This window comes from Callionymus lyra, chromosome 9, assembly GCF_982586985.1.
Source record: "Callionymus lyra chromosome 9, fCalLyr1.hap1.1, whole genome shotgun sequence".
Lineage (NCBI taxonomy): Eukaryota > Metazoa > Chordata > Actinopteri > Syngnathiformes > Callionymidae > Callionymus > Callionymus lyra.
In genome coordinates, this window is record NC_141826.1 from 15,234,905 (window position 1) to 15,255,851 (window position 20,947).

The 20,947-nt window shown below is 36.2% G+C and overlaps 1 protein-coding gene across 1 annotated transcript in view; it reads left to right on the forward strand.

Annotated features, from left to right (window-relative positions):
- Positions 1 to 20,947, forward strand: part of slc36a1 (solute carrier family 36 member 1) — a 42,992-nt gene that overhangs the window by 2,645 nt on the left and 19,400 nt on the right. Inside the window, exons 2-11 of the mRNA XM_087799702.1 lie at positions 463 to 582; positions 4,491 to 4,605; positions 4,804 to 4,894; positions 5,788 to 5,876; positions 6,359 to 6,448; positions 6,535 to 6,619; positions 7,781 to 8,008; positions 10,039 to 10,137; positions 14,772 to 14,938; positions 15,002 to 15,171. Coding sequence (XP_087655828.1) covers positions 543 to 582; positions 4,491 to 4,605; positions 4,804 to 4,894; positions 5,788 to 5,876; positions 6,359 to 6,448; positions 6,535 to 6,619; positions 7,781 to 8,008; positions 10,039 to 10,137; positions 14,772 to 14,938; positions 15,002 to 15,171 — 1,174 coding nt within the window. The 5' untranslated portion in view covers positions 463 to 542. The remainder of the gene's footprint in view (positions 1 to 462; positions 583 to 4,490; positions 4,606 to 4,803; positions 4,895 to 5,787; positions 5,877 to 6,358; positions 6,449 to 6,534; positions 6,620 to 7,780; positions 8,009 to 10,038; positions 10,138 to 14,771; positions 14,939 to 15,001; positions 15,172 to 20,947) is intronic.

Consider the following 20,947-nt stretch of genomic DNA (forward strand, 5'->3'; position numbering starts at 1 on the left):
TAAGTGAAGTCATAGACTTGTTTATTATGTGAGTCATGTTTAGTTGGAAAAATTATTTTGATTTAAAATAATTTTAATTAGGAATTAGACAGATTTCTTCCAGGGGCCTCTTTCCAAACGATCAAAACATAATTAAAAAAGTAGAGATTGATTGATTTTAATTTTGTTTTTCAAGACTTTTCAAAGCAGTAGCAAAATAAAAATCGATTTAAATTAATGAATAGAAATATAATTTGTCTGTCAAGAAAATGATATTGTCGTACATTACATGAATAATAAGTAAATAAAAATAAAGTGATTAAAAAAACAAACATTTTCCACGTCACTCAAACAGAAAGTTGAATAGTTGTGTTTTTCCAGGAAAAGTTATTGACATTTTATCTTTGAAAATATGTATTTATTTTCTGCCAAACATTAGAGGTCTTTATTTAATCTCAATGAATGTTTCTTCTTCCTCACCAGGAAACGTTCGATGTTGGACTTCTCCACTCGTCACTAGTTACTGCTGCCCTGGAAGACGACTTTTCCACAAAACCACCAAGATGATGAGTTCAAGTCAAGACGTCGATGTTCGCGGCGAAGGTACAGACCGTCTTTGTTTGATTATATCGTGAAACCAGGTCAAAGACACGGATTGATATAATCCCACTGTAGACACTGTCAAAGCAGCTTGCATGGATGTTTGTTTGATGGGAGGTCACCTTAAATCGTTGCGTAACAAATGTACTAACTACTTAAATGGGACTTTGCGGAAGGTGTATTGATGAAGAGGAGTTGGGTCAATATTTTACATTTTGAAGATGTAAAGGTCAGAACTGTGTACTTGAAGTTGTTTCATACACGGTCAAGAATACCTTTCACAAAAACATACTATATTTGTTTTGCTTTCCCCTGAAAATGTCAGTCTTCTTCCAAGATCCACCTTAAAATTGTGGGTGGTTTTTCATGAGGTGAAGAAGAGAGTGCAGGAAGGGTGACTTTACTCTCTCGATGTACGGTTTAAAGCAGAAAACGAGCATGTTTTGTTTTAATTCTAAAACAAACAAGATCATTTTTATCTAAGTAAAGATAGATGTAATTTACTATAAATACCTTGTATTCACTAAGTTGAGTTTGAAGTTTAATAATTGGGTTTCTCTCGGCAACAAGTCATGGAAAAGTTATTGACATTTCATCTTTAAAAATATGTTTGTACTCTTTTCTGGCGAACATAACTATATCTTTATTAATTCTTTATTAATGTTTCTTCTTTACCAGGAAACTTTGGATCTAACTAAAAAAACATCTTCTTTAATATAACTGATGTTTGTGTTTACTATATATATATATATATATATGTTTGTTTTTTCTTGGTGATACATCCTGGAACATGTTGCATACAATTAACAAAAAATATGTTCTTTAATAAAGATGAATATTAGGAAGAATAAATAACGAAATTATTGATAATATTAAAAAGTATGTGGAAAAAAAAGTCTTAGAACAAGTATGAATTGAATTAGCTTTAGCGGTGGATTAATATAACAAGACAATAATAGATGAATAAGAAGACTTTATTATCGGCAACATTTCGACATGCATGGACGTGTCTGGAGACTTTGTCAAGATAAAAACCCTTTCTCTGTAAAAACCCATGTATCAACGTTCCTTCCAATATTCAAGCCATGCTATCTACGGAACAAGAAAGACAAATTCAAACTTGCTAATCTTGTGGGTCAATAAAAAGCTCCCAGTGTTTGCTTGCCATAACAGTGGTCATAAGACGTTGGTTCTATCGAGCAGCTCATATTCGTCAGACGATTGTCTGGAGGGTTTGCCAAGGATTAAAAGAAGCCAGAAGTTGCTTTTTCATCTGTTTGGAATTGGATTGATGATCCTTGTTTACATGTGAGTCAAAACGTATTTGTTTCTATTCGGTTCCACAGACTCTCTTCAACATCAGTTTTTATAACTTGAAGAATTTTCTTCAAGATTATTTTAATATATACAAAGATTTTCTCTGCGATCGGTCGGTTTGTATTTCACGCCTTGACGACAGATTCCATCCAGTGACGAAAAACCTTGGGTAACCGTGTGATAACCCCAGTAGTTCGTAGAAAGAGGTAGTGCAAGTAACCTATCGCTCAGTGAAGCAACCGTGTTTCGTGCGACATCAGCGAGCCAACATTTATTCTGTGGAGTTTCTTTCAACCCTGTGTGCCATCTGCGGTTTTTAAACCAACATCCAATAATGTAGGTTTTATTTGAGCTCGACTTGCATCGTACCGCTCGAACGGTCTCGTGTGCGTGTTTAAGCGTAGCATATTTAAACATGCTGACACCAAACATTATTTTAGTGTCGCTGGTTGTAAACCCACACCTAAGACAAACGTCATGTTGGCTATTAAACATATTTAAAAAAAAAAAAAAGTGTCCACGTCAGCCAACCAAAGTATCAAATGAGGAAGTCCAGCAGGAACATCTTCCGTTTTTAAGCTGAAGGTTTATCAGCAAACGTGAAATATAAAAGGCAGAAGTGTAAGTTCAGACGCTGCATCTGTGGCGTCACATTAACCTCAGGATCCTTAGTGCGGCTGCTAATGAACTTTAATTTTAGTTCTCATGTTCATTTGAGGGGGATTCTGCAATGTAGCCAATAGCTCTATAATGGTGTCTAGATAATGCAGTGGATTTATTTATTTGTTAATTTTGGGCAAGTCAGTTAAAAACATCATTTCATCTTTGTTCACATAATACATGTCCGAAAGGGATAAATGGAGAAGCGAAAAGCGTATCTAGTCCCGCCCCCATTTCTCACGGAATGAAATCTTTTCTTTCGCTTGTTACATTTTGTCATACAAAATATGATTTATTTGACATAACATGTTACAACCGTAGGCGACATCAGTCTCATCGTGTAGCCTGACATGTCACCAGGTGATCCAATTGGCAGCGAGCAAAAAAAGTCCAGTGTACTTTTATTATCTGTTGGGATGGTTGTGAGAGCCCTTTTATCCCGTATTCTATTATTCATCTGAATCCAAATCTTCTGCAGCTTCCTTCGCGCTTAACTTTGCCTTACGCTCCAAGGCTTGGGTTAGGTCATCTTGCATCCCGACCACAGCGTAGTTGCGTTGTCCTCCATCGCGCCGGGCAGCTCAGTGGCGACTTTCTTAGTTTTTTTCCCAATATTGCATGAAGATCCCAAATCCCAGGGCGATCATTCCGATCCTCATGATCGAGAATACAACATCCAGTGGTTGTAGCCGGACATGAAGGTCCAGTCCGGGCATGTAGGTTCAGCAAAACCCAAGTGACCAACTTAGTAACTCTATCGTGGACCAATAGTTTACCCGTAGTGTGTCGATTAACAGCTTGGCTGAATTATTTGCATTTCTCACAATAGTTTCAGTTTATAGTCCTCCAGTTTATCTTAACCTTGTTGAAGCACATTATGTAACATCCTGCCGCGTGCAAACTGACACAGGTTTCTCTAGTTTAACTCATTGTTTGAGTTCAGAATGTCTTCTGTTATACTCCCATGTCGTCTCAACACCATGTCTGACCTTTATCATAAATCATGTCCCATTTTGTACCGGTCTATGGTTGAGTTTCCTTTTATCTTTTTGAAGACACTTAGTGTTGCAGATTGTTTGGATACCTCTTCTAACACATTCCATTGTTTAACACCTGCAGCCGATTGCCTGAAGTACATATTTCCCCATAACATGTTCTCTGACTGTTGAAAAAGCCAGCAGGCCTGTTCTAAAAAAGTATTGTTTTGAATTGACATTTTGAATTAACAAGATTAACATCTTGTCATATTTGATTTTATCTCTCAATCTGTTGGAGTCATTGTTAATTGACCGTAAAATGTACACACTGAATGTGATTAAAACCTTTTTAAAGTGGCTTTTTTTACGCTTTGTAGTTTTAAAAAAAGGTTTTTAACTTATTAAACCTCGCTTAACTTTCAGAATTAGAATCAGAAACTTTTTTACATTGTTGTGAATACAACATAGGACTTAGTTTGTGGTGTCGGTACATAATAAAAGAAGGAAATGAGATAATACACAAAATAAAGCAAGAACCAAGCACCAAGGCAGAATCATTAAGAGCCAACAGTGAAGTTTCTGACATAGAAGTTGAATCAGGAAGAGATTTAAATGTTAAACACTTGTAAAATGTCGATTTATTTATTATTATTATTACATTGACTGGCATATATCGGTATCTAACTATATTTGACTTGAATAAGATCTAAACTAAAGGAAAAACAAGAGCCATTAATATGAACATGAAAGGGTTAAGGAGGTTCAAGATTAAATGTACTGTATCACTTTTAAGAAGTGAGCTTATTGTCTTATGCTAACATGGAGTTGATGTCAAGTACATAAAGCCCTTAGTTGACTTTGTGGCATGAAGGGATTGAAGGGTTATAGAAGGGCTGCAATTAAAGAAAGTTTGCTAAGCAGGATCGTAGAATTAATGACTTTTTCTTGTGCCTGCAGCGTCTCTTTTCTCGGATAACAATCCTTCAGAGATGGACGCCCTGTGCCCATCACCAGGACCGACCAGACAACAGCGTGACTATGAGCGGCTAGAAGGAGGACGGACGGGGACCTCGTACGTATAACAAATCAAAATGAAATGAAGGATGCAATTTTAGCTTCTTTAAACGTGTAAAAAATGTATATATTTAATATTATAATATTTTATACAAAAAGTTAAACTTTCTGTATCTCTTGGTTAAAGTTATCTGAGACATCTTTTTTTTTTCCAGTGTTGATTTTTATTTATAAATAACTTGGAATATGTCAACAGTTTCTTTCAGACCTTGATCCACTTGTTGAAGGGAAACATCGGCTCCGGGCTTCTGGTTCTCCCTCTGGCTGTGAAGAATGCAGGCCTGGTGGTGAGTAACAGGAGATCATATCTGTCTGTTGCACGGCTGTTAAATTCAAATTGAATTAAACTGCTCTGCTCATGATTTAACGTTGACTTCTTGTACAAATGATGCTTTTTCTGAAACAAGAAAGTCATGATCTAGTTTTTTTTTGGTTGATATTTACTGTATATAATTATCCTGTTAAATGTTTTGTATCCATTTTTTAACGTTGTCGTTATAATAATGTAATTTTGTATTCGATTAATAAAACCGTACTAAATGACAGGGCAATTTCCTGAAGCTTATTCTATTTTAGATAAAATTATAACTGTTTGAGGGCAAAAAAGTTGTCATAATATCTAAGAGAGTTGCGTTTCTAAACCAGAAATGTATTCTACGGAGCTTCGAAGGCGGCATATAAACAATCGGGTTACGTGTGTGTAACAGATATTTTCATGTGTGTTGCTTTGCTGCGTTGTGTTGTATCTGAAACACCTGAATTTAAGTGTCTGTTTGGCGGTGAGCATACGCCTATAATCTTCTTTCGAGATCGACTGTAAACTAATTAGCTGAAAATTAATTAAATAAAGTAAGAAATGTTTGAACACAAATTAAAACTGTTTGTTTTTAAGATGTACTTTAGTAGATTACATTAATAGAATAAAATGATCCAATAAAATAATACAATAGATAATAATAATAATAATTCTAGATTCATATATCTCAAATGTATTAAGTATATATAGTAATAATAATAATAATATAGTAATAAATATATTGATTATTAATGATAATTACAAAATCGCAAAATTTGTGTTGTAATTAAACTAATTGTATTAAAACTAGCAAAAGTTAAATTATATTATTCCACGTAAGATTTCAAGTAACAGACTAATTATATTTTCCATTTTTCTCTCCAGGTCGGACCTGTCAGTCTATTCTGTATGGGAATCATCGCCGTCCACTGTATGAGGATTCTTGTGGAATGCTCACACCACCTGAGTGTAAAGTGAGTTTTACCGTATTTAAAGTGGAGCTTTATCTGTAACATGATCAGTCGGTGGAGGTTCCAGGATTTCACTTAAGTACGTCATCGAGGTTTGTTTGCTCGTTCAAAGCTGTCCTTTTTTTTTTTACAAAAGTTGTTTTGACAACCGTGTGTACTTTAACCTTCACTGGTCTTCATGGAGTTTTATCACTGTTGCTGACACTCGACTTTGTCTTTAACTGTTTGTCTTGTGGGTCTTCACCTTTTAAAGCATGTATTTTAGCGGTATATTGTTTTTGATTGTTAAAGTTATTTACAAATAACCTTTACTTACTTACTGACTATTGTTATTGACATTTTTTAAAAATCACAATAAAGATTAAGGAAGTTAATTGTTAACATGCTGCTATTAAGTGACTTTTTGTCCCATAACAATAGAGTGAAATGAGTAGTTTTAGTTAATTCATCTAGTTTTAAGACTCTTAAATATCTACCCTCTGCAGGATCAGCAGACCGTCGCTGACATACGGCGAGGCGGTCCAGTATGGGATGGAAAACGTGTCATGGCTGAGGCGGCACTCTCATTGGGGAAAGTAAGAACAATAAACAGTTGCTGTGTTTTTGTTTTATTCTGTCACTCTGTGAGGCTGTTGACGACACACTTTTGTGTATCTTCCAGACGTACAGTCAATCTGTTTCTCATCATCACTCAGTTGGGATTCTGCTGCGTCTACATCGTGTTTCTCAGTGACAACATCAAGCAGGTAATTTATGATTTTAATGTAAATAAACTAAACTAAAAGTTGAACCCATTATGTTCTAGAATCGTTTTTTTCAGTTTCTGTCAATTTAAGGCAAAACCTGTTTATGACTAAACCGTCGGAGCTGCCACTCACGTGAAAACAGTTTTGAAAAGAGCGCCAGGTGCTTGTAAACCTCGACTTTAGATTCACAACCACAGCGATTGTGTACTTACGGGTGCAAAGTTGAACTCAGAGTCATGAACAAACATTATGTAAATATTATCTGGCAGCACTACATGTTAAACAGGATTTACATTACTCATCTCGTCTTGTCCTTTACATCAGTTTTAAGTTGTATGTTTTCACAGTTTTACACAATATTTTTGTTTTTTGTACATCATACAACTTTCAACTACAATCGAACATACAATAATTTTTATCTGTAGTTAATTGTATTACTTAAAATTTGATTGATATTCATCAGATACATACAGTCGTATAGTTTTCAACTACTATAAAACATTTTCAAGTCTGATTTACTAAAGTACAACTTAGCAACAACAGTTAGCATTTGTTTTAAAACCATTTTTTACACTTATTCTACAATTTGCGGATAAAATCACCAGTTTTCAGATGATTAAATAATATGTTTAGGGGATTTAAAAGGAGAATAGAGAATAAATTGTTTGATATTCTTACCTTTATTTAGAATTTTAAATGTACAACTTTACATCACAAATAAAAAAAAGTAGTAATTAAAAAATAAAATCACTGTAAAGGCATCAAACTATTTATGTCTTTGTATTTATTAACGAAACATGTTTTTTCAATTGTAACCAATTAATAAGTAATACAGGTATTCACCAGTAGATGGCGGTGTCTGTTTGCTAATGTTTGTGGATAAACGCGTGTTTAATCTGGACAGAAGACGTTTTATTTTTTTTTAAATAAATTTGTCAAATATATTGTATCGCCTTCAATTGGATTCTTTATCATTGTTTATATATATTTTTGGAATATTTTGTTTGTTATACTGTTATATCAACATCTTCGAATTTACTCCATTCCTAGTCAAAAGGAATGAACAATTAAACAAAATCCTCCAGAAAAAGTGGTTTAAAAATGTCTAAAATTCATCAAGGAAGTGATGACGAGTTGATACATTTGTCCTTCCTTCTCCAGGTCGTCGAAAAAGCCAACTCCACCACCTTCAACTGCCACATCAACCACACGAACCAGACGGACATTTTGGTGCCGAGCTTCGACTCTAGGATCTACATGCTCTTCTTCCTGCCCGCCTTCATCCTCCTGGTCTTCACGCCCAACCTGAAGTACCTGGCCCCGCTGTCCCTGATCGCCAACCTGGTCATGACCGCCTCTCTCATCCTCATCTACTTCTACTGCTTCGCGGTAAACACAGGAATCTTGAATGTTTGACTTCTTTAAATTGATTTATTTTAAAATAAAATTCCAGGTCAATGTTTATCCTGTAAATCTGGACCATTAAGTATAAAAAAAAGTTCTATTTTTGACAACATTTCAAGCTAAGGCAGTGCAAAAAAGTAATTAATATATAAGCATTTATATACTAATTTATATACGTAAAACCAAACAAACCAACAAAATACATTTTGGGAATGTAATTAATTTGATTGTGTTTTTTAGATATATATATATATATATATATATATATATATATATATATATATATATATGCCCTGATCAGTGTTTGGTAAGGACATTTAAAATAGTAACTACATTACTAGTTACTTCTTTTAAAAAAAAACACTGAGTTACTTCAAGTTACTCGTTACTTTAAAAGTAACTAGTTACTCTCAACTTTTATGTATGGGAGGGATAAAGGCAAGAGTGTTTGGGTCAAGTTTGGATGCTCTAATAAATGAATTCAGACAAAAGATTAGAACAATAAATGAAATAAAATAAAAAATATATTAGGGGTTCACAGATGTAAAAATGTGTGGCCAATACGCATACAAAACATAATTTTTTTTTTTTAATATTGACCACAAAAACATATTAAGTAAAAACAATACAATTTAACAACACTAGGAAAATACTTAAAAATACAATATTATTAGTATAATAACAAATAAATGACTGCAGACAACAGTGAAATATTCAAAGTGTGTTTTCAGTATGTTACTTTAACGTTGAAGTGAAACAATGCTCAGGTTTCTCACGTAAGGTTTTTAAAAATATAATACATTTAAACGCACCTTTGCAACTTTATTGCATTATTTTAAACTGGTACTAGCGTAAATTTTCAATCGATCGCGACAGATTTCGAAAAAAATCACCAGGAAGCCGCTAAGGGCTAAAAGAAGGTCAAAAAACCTTGAAGGACTTACGACTTTTAAAATGCTGTAACTTGCTAAATATTTGAGCTACAGAGCTTTAATCTGGTTTAAAGGTCTTGAAATGAGATGAAGGAAATATTCCTATTCCCCCTACGATACGATTTATCCACCAGAATCTTAAATTACTTTAATAGTTTTGATTTAATAAAAGTTCTAGCGGTAACAAATCTGAGTTTCTTAACATGTGTAATCACTCCCCTTATATTTGCTCCTCATTAAGGTTGCGAACTGTAACTCAAGTTTCCGTAGCAATCCGTCTCCGCTGCGTCCGAGCGACCGCCGCCGCCGTTATGGATAACGGAACGACTGCTAGTGACAGAGTCTGCAGATTACATGCTTTTCTACCGGCGGAGTATTTCATCACGGCGTGTTCTCGAGACGCGCCAAGCCACTTTGGGTGCGAGGAAAAAAAAAAAAAAACGGCCTCGCCAGCCAGCAAAGCAATTTCTTGCACCAGGAAACCGTGCAGGGATTCTCAACAAGAGTTGTAGTGAAAGTAGCCCGTCAGGTGCTGATGAATCACCCAGGCAAGGGATTGAAGGTGCAACTTAGTTTGTGGAGAACCCGCTTCTGAGCGGAGTCGACTTCTGCACTTCTGATCCGAGACTCGAGTTTTACGATTTACTACCGCAGACTATTACCGTGACGAGATGGATAATCCCTCAAGTCGCATGATTCTCATAGGGTAACAGATGTGTGCCTTCAGTTTCTTAACTCCAACCTCAACTCAACCTGAACAAAAAAACCTTTTGTTTAATTATCTAAAAAGGATCCAAGGCAGACATGCTTTTATCTAATAAATGAATTGAGATGCATGACGGCACCTTTTCCATTACTCGCCCTATTCTTGCTCTTCATAATGAAGGACCTACTAATTAAAGAAGGAGTTTATTTGCAAGGTCAGGCCAACCTGTGAGCTCAAAAGCACAGAGGAGAGATGGCTCCAGCTCTTATTAATTCATTTCAAGAGATGCAAAATATCACAGAGCGGAGACACTGTTGGTGATGGAGTCGGTGAGAAGTGTGTTTTATTTTATTTTCTTTTTCTCTTTTTTCCTTCAGCACATCCATTTACCAATCGATCTGCCAGCTGTGGGAAGACTACAAGATTACCCCGTCTTCTTCGGGATGGCCATCTTTGCCTTTGAAGGAATTGGCGTGGTATGTTACAAACCTCAAAAATGGACTTGATCATATGCAACGTACAAATTATTTGTAGGTAAATTAAATTTCAGATCTGACTTGGAAACATTCCAGTGTTCTTTAAACATGGTTCCTGCCGATCCATAAAATGTCTTATAAGGCAGTAAATACATGAACTCTTAAAATAAGGCATTGATTAGCATTAAAATGTCTTCAAATCAAATTTAAATTACTTGTATATGACTGTATATGACTTGTATAGACTTGTATCGCAATACAGGGGCAACGATATGATATATAGTGATACTGTAGGAACAAAGGTATACATGTAGTATTGTCCGAGTACTTGACTCTGGTGTTGCAGAATTTACAGACCACATGACTCTTGACGAAGTTATAACTACTTTAATTTGTTTAGAAAAGAAAATATGTCCAAACATCAGCTTTAAAAGCTGCTGGATTCCACTGTATCCTCTCATCCTCAGTCATCCGTTATTCATAGTCATTGTACATTTAGCAGCAGAGTAGGTAACTTTCCTGAATATCTGTATCTTAATTGTGGATAAAAAAAAGTTGAAAATGAAAATTCATGAATCTAAATATGAGGCCCTAATTGGCATTTAAATGTCTTAAATTAAGTTTCAAAAGATCAGAATATATATCAGAATAAATGGGTATACATAAGAATTAGCTGTTCCATACAACATTATTATTTATAGCTGTAAGTCCTACTGGAGAATGTGTAAGAGATAAAGGGAATTGTGTTCACTCTTGGTTTGCAACTCAATTTCTGGCCACTAGATGGCAGCAGTCGTTACGTCCTCTGCAGCTGAAGGAATAATGTAATCAAGTGAGATCCCAGCGATGACTGAGGACGAGAGGATACAGTCAACTCCAGCAACTTTTAGAGCAAATGTCTGGACATATTTTGTTTTAAAACAAATACAACTGTTACGAATTCTCTGTATTCACTTGAAATTAGCCACTTATAAACCATTATTCACTGGTTATTAACAGGAAATAAATACGTTATTAAAGATACATTTTAGTGAAAACTCACTTCTCCCTATTTACCCCTTATTATGTGTAATAACAATGAAAGTTGTAACTCACTATTGATAATATTGTCTCTTAAAGAAAAAAGATGTTCTAGTATTAATAGAATCCATAAAATAATTACTATAAAACAAGTTTTAGGTAAAGGGAATTTTGTGCAGAAAATGTTTCCTAATCGTAGGAGTCGAGGACATTTTTTAATGGACTAAAAAGTCGAATTATTTATTAATGTTACTGATGTGTTGTTTTTTCTTAGTTTAATTTAACTTGCCATAACCCTTGTGTTGTCTCTAGGTCAAGGTTAATGACCTCCCTGACTTCAGATATACATATGCAGTGGTGGAGGTCATTCACTTTGACAACAAAATTAGTTTTTTGGGCCTCTGGGTCACCTTGACCCTGAGATAACGCAAGGGTTAATATGTAGGAACAGTGTTTAAGGCAGTGGTTGTGAGTTTGATAAAATTAAAATGTCCCAAAAACTGTTCCTTGAAATACAAAATTGTCACATAAAAGAAATGAGATCAACAACGATCCTCCCACTTGAGGAGGTGTCTTTGAACGCAGCAAATAACCGAAGCATTACAAGGAAATGCAATGTTGTTTTGACTTGTATATAAGCTTGTGCAGGCTTGATTTTCTAAACACCTACAATCTTACTCGCACGCATACGCTCAGTTTTGCTCCCTCTGTGCTTGTATATGTTTTACTTTAAAAAAGAGTTTGACCCCCTGGGAAGTAATACGTGTTACTTGGAAGCAACTATTGCTGCAGAAAATAAACTGTAAGAGCTCCAGCCTTCTTTTACACAAGTGGGAAATGCATATAATTCTATGCATTCTGGGCCTTTGTTCTGACAGAAACCCTTTTTTCGATCACAGATTCTTATTTAAAAGCATGTTGGAATTTTCTGATAATGTAGTTTACATGTCAGAAACAAAAAATATATGTTTCTAAATGGCATGAGAAGAGTAGTTGAGACCAAGGACTGCAAAGGTACTTCACTTTCAAGATCTAAATAATATAGTTTTCTATCCCAAAAATGAACAAAAGCTGCCCAACAGAATACAAAATCAATACAACGCAATGAAGCTATAGTTTGAACTGAACTTGTTGAGAAGAAGCTGGAAACACAACTTTTAAGTCTGTATCCCTAGAAACGTGATGCTCGTAAGAACCTCAATTTCATCATTGATTTTTCAATACTAGTCTGCGAGTCAAATGAAAAGCTTTATCAGTTTGACAGTGTAAAGATATTTTTCCCAAACTATATTAACTTTCCCCAACTCTTAAAAAAAAAAAAAAGCAATTAAACAAGACACACGTTGTAAAAGTGGTCGTGTATTTCGCTGCTTTTCCACATTCACTAAAGATCTAATGTTCTTGCTGTTCTCTTTATGAGAGTGTGCATCATTTCTATGCTTCTTGTTGAAAAATTAAACACTTAATTTCTTTGCCACTCCATTTTGCATTTTAACAGTCGCTAAACAAATGAAAAATCTTTAATTTACTCCGAAATATGACTCGCACAATCTGCTCGTCTGCTTCATTATCACATCTTTTCATTATCTCTTTCTTTGCAATTCCAGAAGGGAATTGCTTTCTTTTCAAGCACAAATTGTCTGACCCCGCCGCTGCCATATTTTCCTTTTTGAAGTCGCTTCCTCGTGACGCACGCCACACATCTTTCGCCAACTCAAAAATCCACTCATTTGTATTCACGGAAGTGCTCGCCGTACCGGGGTAAAACAATTCTGTCTCCAACATGGCATGTTTCGTGTCAGCGAGTCTCGTTACTCTGCTCCACAAAAAGGTCATCACAAATTTAGCGCTCATTATTACATCCATAAGCACAAATCAAGCTTGACAGCCTGATAGAAAATGACATTTTAAAAGGGAAGGAACTAAACGGAGCATTTTCTTTTGCTGTTTTTTTGGGCTCTTGTGTCTCCGCATTACTAGGAGCTTTTGTCTGAGTAACAACAGTTTAAAGAGAGGAAATATTTTTCAACTTAATGACGTACTAAGCCGCAATTGAGGTTATTTCTTTTTGGATTTGGGTGCTTATACAGATGTTCCTGAAGCTGTGGTATTATATATAACCTTGCAGTAATTGTTTATGGGAATATAAGTAACAAGGAGTCAGAGGACCTGCTGGAAATAAAAAAAGAAATATCTCATTTAGAAGACTTCAAAACCGTATGTATATACTCTTTACTTGTAATACTAATGACTTTTAAAGTAAAAAGAATTATAACTATAAAAGTATTAATAGCATCCTAATTACTCAAAGTAAAGTATTAGTAATTGTGAATATGTGCCCTATTCTAAATTGGCAGAAAATTCATACTTAATTCACAAGTATTCGAATCAAAAACGTTACACTTAACAGTCTTTTTTCTACTGGGGGAAAAACACTCATTTACAAGTATTTACAGGATAAATATTCACAGTTTAAAATATTTTTAGTACATTTTTTATGGATTCTACTGATACTATTTTTTATTTTATTTACTTTTTACTTTAAAAAGATTATCAATAGTGAGTTACAACTTCCATTGTTCTCACACATAATAAAGGGTAAATAGGGAGAAGTGAGTTTTCACCAAAATTAATCTTTAATAAAGTATTTATTTACTGTTAATATCCAGTAATTAAGGTTTTGTTCAGCTTCAACTCCTTATTATGTTGATATTAAGACAAGGTGTTAGTAAGTACTTTATAATGGTTTATAAGTGGCTAATTTCCAGTGAATACAGATGTAAATAAGTAGCTTATTAATATTTAACATAAGTTCCCCATTCAAGTGTTTTATTTTCATAAAGTCTTTTTCATTTACAAGAATACATTTTGAAATTTCTATCCAGGTAATGTATACTATTTTTTATTCGGACTAGAGGTGTGTATTGGCAATAATCTTATGATACAATCACAACACAGGGGCAACGATACAATATATAGTGAAACTGAATATATACAGAATATACTGTATATATATTTGTATTATTGTCGAGTACTTGATTCTGGTGTTTCAGAATTTACAGACCACATTTTTTTTTAAACCAAAATATGTACAAACATCTGCTCTAAAAGTGGCTGGAGACGACTGTATCCTCCTGTCCTCAGTCATCGCCGGGATCTCCCAGGATTACATTATTCCTTTAGCTGCAAATGATGTAACGACTCCTGCTATCTAGTGGCCAGAAGTTTAGTTGCAACCCAACAGTGAACAAACGCTGTGATTATCTGCATGTTAATTGTGAATTTAAAAATCAAGTTATTTAATTTAAGATGCACTGTATTAAACTTTAAACCATGCAAGACATGGTAATAGGGAATATGAAAAAAAGATACACTGCTGTCGTGTATCAATACAGTATTGTGTAAAAAGAAAATTGATAAATATAGCTGTGTCAATATTTTCGAACCCCCCCTAATTACGTGCCTTAGAAATGCTGGTTATTTCAGGTAGTTGCATAAATAAATAATAATATCTGGTTCAGTGACAGGAGTGAAGATCATTCAAAATATCATATTCTCGAACAAATGCCCGAACAGAACATACATTTTAAGAATCCTTTTCTCGCTTTTGACAGATTCTTCCATTGGAAAACAAGATGCAGAAGCCCCAGAGTTTCCCCACTGTGTTATACATGGGTATGGGCATCGTCACCCTCCTGTACATCAGCCTGGGCACCATCGGATACATGTGTTTCGGGGCCAGCATCGCGCGCAGCATCACGCTTAATCTCCCCAACTGCTGGTACATTTTACATTGTTGAGTTAATTATAGCAAAGTTTTCATTCGGGATTTTTCCCCTCCCAGGACCTACCAATCCGTGATGCTGCTCTACTGCTTCGGAGTCTTCATCACGTTCGCGCTGCAGTTCTACGTACCAGCACAGATCCTCATCCCATCGGTCGTGGCTCGCGTGTCGGACAGGTGGAAGACTCCCGTGGACCTGTTGATGCGCACCTTGCTGGTCATCTTCACCTGTAAGTCGGAGAACTTCTTGTTTGCCGTTGCAGAACTTAAACTGGGTCACCGTTATAAAAAAAACAAGTCGGAGGAAGCTGACAACGTTTGGTACAAACTTAGGAAAATGTTGTCGGAACATGATCTGGAGCTTGTAATCCATGCGTTTGTTTCTTCTCGTCTGGACTATTGTAACAGTTTGTTTTCATGTCTGAACAAGAAGGAGCTGTCTCGTCTGCAGTTGATTCAGAACTCTGCAGCGAGAATTCTGACCCGCTCAAGTAGAAGAACTCACATCTCTCCGGTCTTTAAAACTCTTCACTGGCTTCCAGTTTCTTTCAGGATCAACTTTAAAATTCTGGTTCTTACTTTCAGAGCTATTCATGGTCAGGCTCCTCCTTACATCACTGATCTGATCCAGCCTTACACCCCAGCTCGGGCTCTGAGGTCTCACGGTTCAGGACCAGAGGAGAGAAATCTTTTCAGGCTGTTGCTCCTAAGCTTTGGAACAATCTTCCTCTCTCTTTGCGCTTGATGGAGTCTACTGACTCCTTTAAGAAACATCTTAAGACGTTTCTATTTGTTCAGGCTTTTCCTTGAATTTCTCGAACTCCTGTGTTGTTCTCAGTATTCTCTTGATCTTTAAAGTATGTACTTTTTTGAGTATTGTTTTGATTGTTTAAGCGCTTTGTGACCCTGGTCTCGAAAAGCGCTATATAAATAAATATTAATTACTTACTTACTTACTTACAATGACGGAGAAGTGAGCGACGCAAAGCTCAAAGGACACATGAATCATCTTCGGCTTCTAACAGTCGTCGTTGTTTATTTTCTAACGGTATCGTTCGGATGAAAGAGACATGATTCCCATACAACTCGCCTCTAATAAGCTGCATCTGAATCTGACAGGCCTGAGGCCGGTGTTTCGATCTGACCGAGTTCGCCAACATCCCTGAGATCAATGCATATCCTGTTTAGGGCTCATAATCCAGGAAGAGCACTTTCTTCACACCTCTTTCCTGGAAACCTCAGAGTCATGAGCCGCTCTTTGAATTAAAGCCTTGAGGCTTTTATTTGGAGATACTCGGGTTAGTTGGCTCACCTTGTAACATTTAAGTAGTATATGCAAGAATATATCGATACAACGATGTATCACAATGTTTTTATTCCATTACTGTATTAATATTAGATCACACTGTATCGATATTTAAAAAAATATATATATTTTTGCGTTGACGTCACATGCCGGCATCTGTGAAGCAGTGGCTCACAGCAGTGAGCGGAAGTGTGTAGGAGGAGAAATCACGCTACAAGATTCAACGGCACTAAAATTATTAAACATCTAAGGACGCATCACGACAAAAGAATATGAGCAGATGGAAGAAACGATAAAGACAAAACAAAACAAAGCAGTTAGCTTTGCTGTTCTTTAGAGACATGATAAACTTTCTGTAGACGCATGAACGTCAACGATAACAAATGCTCTTGTTAGTTTTAATGTTGACTTCATCATTGGAATATGCCTCGATCCAATAAATAGAGTGTTTGTGTTTTATAACCGGTTGGAAAAAAAAAAGGCTAACTAAGCACTTAGTTTGGTGTTTGTGATGTGAGCGCTACATTTAAATTCCACAAACTTAAGGACGAACAATGATGACACAAAAATACATTTAACAAGTTTAGTTTAGTCATAACACCGTTCAAAGCTTTACTAACTTACTTTTAAATCGTGTCAAATCAAATTATCATTAATTTCTTTACAAAAAATAACTGAAATAAAGTAAAATGTTATTTCAAAGGTTAAATATATATTTAACATCAGCTTTTAAAACTGAAGTTTGGACTCATTTCGCCTTTAAAACAGTTTAAATCCTGGATATTGCATGTTGCTCCAGGTTGTTTGAGACTGTTGTTCATTTTTTGTAAATTTTATGAGAAACACTTTCCTACAAGTTCTTTCACGTTTGATTAGAGAGAGTATTTGCTCATTTATTTGCTGTAAAAGCCAGAAAAAGTGTTGTATCTTTAAAAGAAACAACATATTGTTGTTACTACAGTATAGAAATATATCGTAATGTCACACATGTATCAGGATACGTATCATATCGCCAGATTCTTGCTAAGACACAGCCCTAGTATTTTAGTGTCCATGAACGTGTTACCATCTCCTTCCTTTGGTGTGTTTTTCTGCTTCTTCCTTCTAGTACGTTTGTATTATGGCCTCACGTGAATACCAGTAACTGAACAGCCACGTGTCCTGTCAGCTCTTACGCACGTCCTCCCTTGTTTTCAAGCAGCATCACACACTTCTTTGTAAAAGCTCTGCTATTAATAGCAGCAAAATGCCTCAAAGAAGGGGCAGAGCTGTGACTGGAAGGTCCGAGGTTCGATTCCTGCTCCAGACCTGTTTGTATCCATGAGTGAGCTGAATGGTGTGTGTGTGTGTGTGAATGTGAACGAGAAGAGATTTTCAAGTAAGAGCCATTTAGCAATTGATATGAATTCCATTGAGAAAATCTCGCTGATCCTTGAGGTTTGTTTTCGTCGTCACGTGCCGCTGTCCAACCTTCTCTTTATCCTAGTGTTTCACCATCAATGACAATGCTGTCTCTACACTGAAACAATATTATAATTGAATTCATTACATTTTTGCAAGTTGTTGTTTAAGGTCAGTTAATGTATAAAATAACTATTGCAAACTATCTATATTAATTGCACTTACCTGTTATAATTATTTGCAAAGTTTTACCATAATACATTTAATTGAATTTTTTCTTTTTTTCAGTGTTCTTGTTGCGTAGCTTCATAGCTTTTAAAACATTATTGAAACATTAGACGACACAAATTAAAGTAAATCCTGACCCTATAAAGCAAGATGAATCAAAATTCAAGTCGAGCAACTGTATGTGGCGCAGGATGGTTGACTCAAATACAAAGTAGATTCATATTATTTATAGGGACATAGTGTCACAAAAGGGCAATTAATGTGAAAACCCAACTCTCCTGTCTGCCAATGTCTTGGCAAACGAGAGGTTACGAGGGCGTAGTCCGTTATGACGTAATAATGGCTTCACTCCTCGTCCAGCCAGCTGTAATCACTCCCCGCTTTGTTTATACAACAAGCCCCTTGGAGCTGGAGGCTTCCTGGATTGATAATGCTGTTTGACGAGCATATATGTTTCACAGCAGTGTGGTAAACAAGAATTCATTTCCAGATAAAAGTGTTTTCAGTGGACAATCAGGGCCTGGTTTGGACCGCCCCATAGTCCAAGACCAGCATCTTGGTATTGAGCTTAAGGTTTTTTTTGTCCCGATTCAGTCCACAAAATCATCCTCTTTGTCATCCGTAATCCATCCTGCGATTGCAGCGTGACCCGTCTCATCAAAGTGTCTCGTCTCGAGGTGTAATGAATCCATAGGGCCCATATTCAACTTCGCCTCAGACTTTTCTTTCCTCACTCTTTTAAGGTATTCTTTTTTTTTTTTTCATTCTCAATATTTAATGAGGAGGAAGCATACATTTTTCAGAGTGGAGAACTTTTAAATATTTTATTTACAGTAAAAACTTTCTCTCTGAGATTTCAAATGAAGTCAAAAAAAAAGGGGGGAAAAGAGTTTAGACCTTCAGAAAGTTCAGTTATCTGACTTTCCCCGGAAAATGTCTCCAACCAGCTCGGGGGATAATAGAGATTTGTCTTCCTGAGAAGGTGGTGAAGAAAAGTATTAATGTTCCACAGCAGTGTTATCCTTTGAGCAGCTCTGACCTTAGCTTTTTTTTTTTCTTATGAAAAAGAATTGTTGAAACTGATCTTCGTAGAGGTCATATGAACTTTGGTTAAAAGTCTACATCAGTATGTGCCAACATCAGTCTCACCCTGGGAAGGATTTTTGTCTGGTATCGCCTAAATAAGCCTCTGAAGATCTTAATAAAAATCACCTCAGGAACCACCGCCGTGATTGTAATTATAGTCGAATGATCAATCTCGACACATGCAACAATCTTGGTTGATACCTGGTCAGGTTTGGACATTGTAATTCACGACCGAAGCTGGGTTGAAGTTCCAGAAGACGCTTGGCTTTCCTCTGCTCTCTTGCAAACTTTTTCTTCTCGCGTCCACCGTGACATTTAAAGGTAGATAAAGGCCGGATATCCACCTACGCGATTCCAGAGGGAAGAAGCCGTCTGCATTATGTAGTTATGGTCAAACGAAAATCCCTGTGAACCAGACCGGGATCCTTGACGTCCAGTGACGTAACAAGGCGAGGATTACCCTTTTCTTAAGTCCTTTTTTCACCGTGGCATTTCCTACGACACACTTTTATGTACAAAATTGTCCAAACGGTCTCATATTTGTAGCATAAATCATGTAACTTATATCAGATAAATTGTATGTTTGCTGTCCAGTACAATACTGACACTATATCTGCGAAAATCCATGTTTAACTAAATTTCATTGTTGGTCAAATTCCCATATCTAAGGCTGATTCCAGTTGAGTCACTAGGAGGACCCTTTTTTTTATGTTTTCTCGGCGAGTGCGAGTTTTGGTAGTGGTTACCGCTACCGTCTCACTGCAAAGTAGGTCGATTGAGTACTCTCAATTGTACATAGGTGTGATATGTGAATGGTTGTTTTTCTCAGTTTGCCCCTTGACGCCCCATGCAGGCCGGTATAGTCTCCAGCCCCCCTGCGACCTAGATAAGGAAAGCGGTAGAAAATTAATCAATGAATGAACTCCTTGCCTCAACTGCTGCTCCCGGGATCCGACCTTAGATTAGTGGAATTAAATGGATGGGTGGATGAGGTGAACCAGTAAATGGCTTTGAGTCGAGACATTAGACAAGGATGAATATGGAGGAAAAATCTACTAATTTTGACTTTGTTAAGACTTTTGCTATTTGAAATGAGTGCTGAAAGAAGTTATTGACGATGGATTTCTGATTAGGTTGATGTCCTGTGCAGAGAGATACTGATTCAGAGCCGCTGAGAAAGACGTCAGAACACAAATGGATTTAGAACAAAAAAAAACAAAACAAGGATGTCGAGCGAGCGAGTGAGTCGGAAGCTCTCAACGTCATAATATAATCTTTCTCCGCAGGTGCACGTGAGATGCTGGTTAGACACTGCTTTGCTGTACTCCGTGTACTTATGACAGTCGGGAGCTCGTCTTTGTCTCGCGTCATCCGGCACGTGGATCGGGTGTTTGAGGGGTTGATCCACTGCTCCCTGATTCAGAAGAACGAACCTGCCTTGGTATAATTAACCTTGAAGAGAACTCCATGGGCGACTTCATGACAATTGTTCTCTTCTATATTTGTCGTTACTTGTACGCAAGTTCTCCTATACCCACTGATTTACAAACAAAGCTTACTTACTTACTTACGACACACCGTGAAATACACTGTCTTAATGCTTCACGTTGAAAAGATCTGAATTATTTATGGCCCCCGGGATGATATTTGCAAGTATTTGCACGCACCAATTTGCCATACAACACAACTCTAGAGCGGCAAGCGGGCCTCGGCTTCATTATTCATAGAAAATATTGGATTATTAATTTAATCATTAAATAATATACGGTACACTGTGTTTTATCTGAGGTTCTATAGGTTATGTGCAATCATTTAAATATGTTTTAATAAATATTGAACCAGTCTGACCCTTTGTTTTTTTGGCCCTCTGATGTATTTGACTTTGACCTAAACTTGTCCCTTTACTTACTTACCGTATTTTCCGGACTATAAGTCGCTCCGGAGTACAAGTCGCACCAGCCATACAATGCGTAATAAAGAAGGAA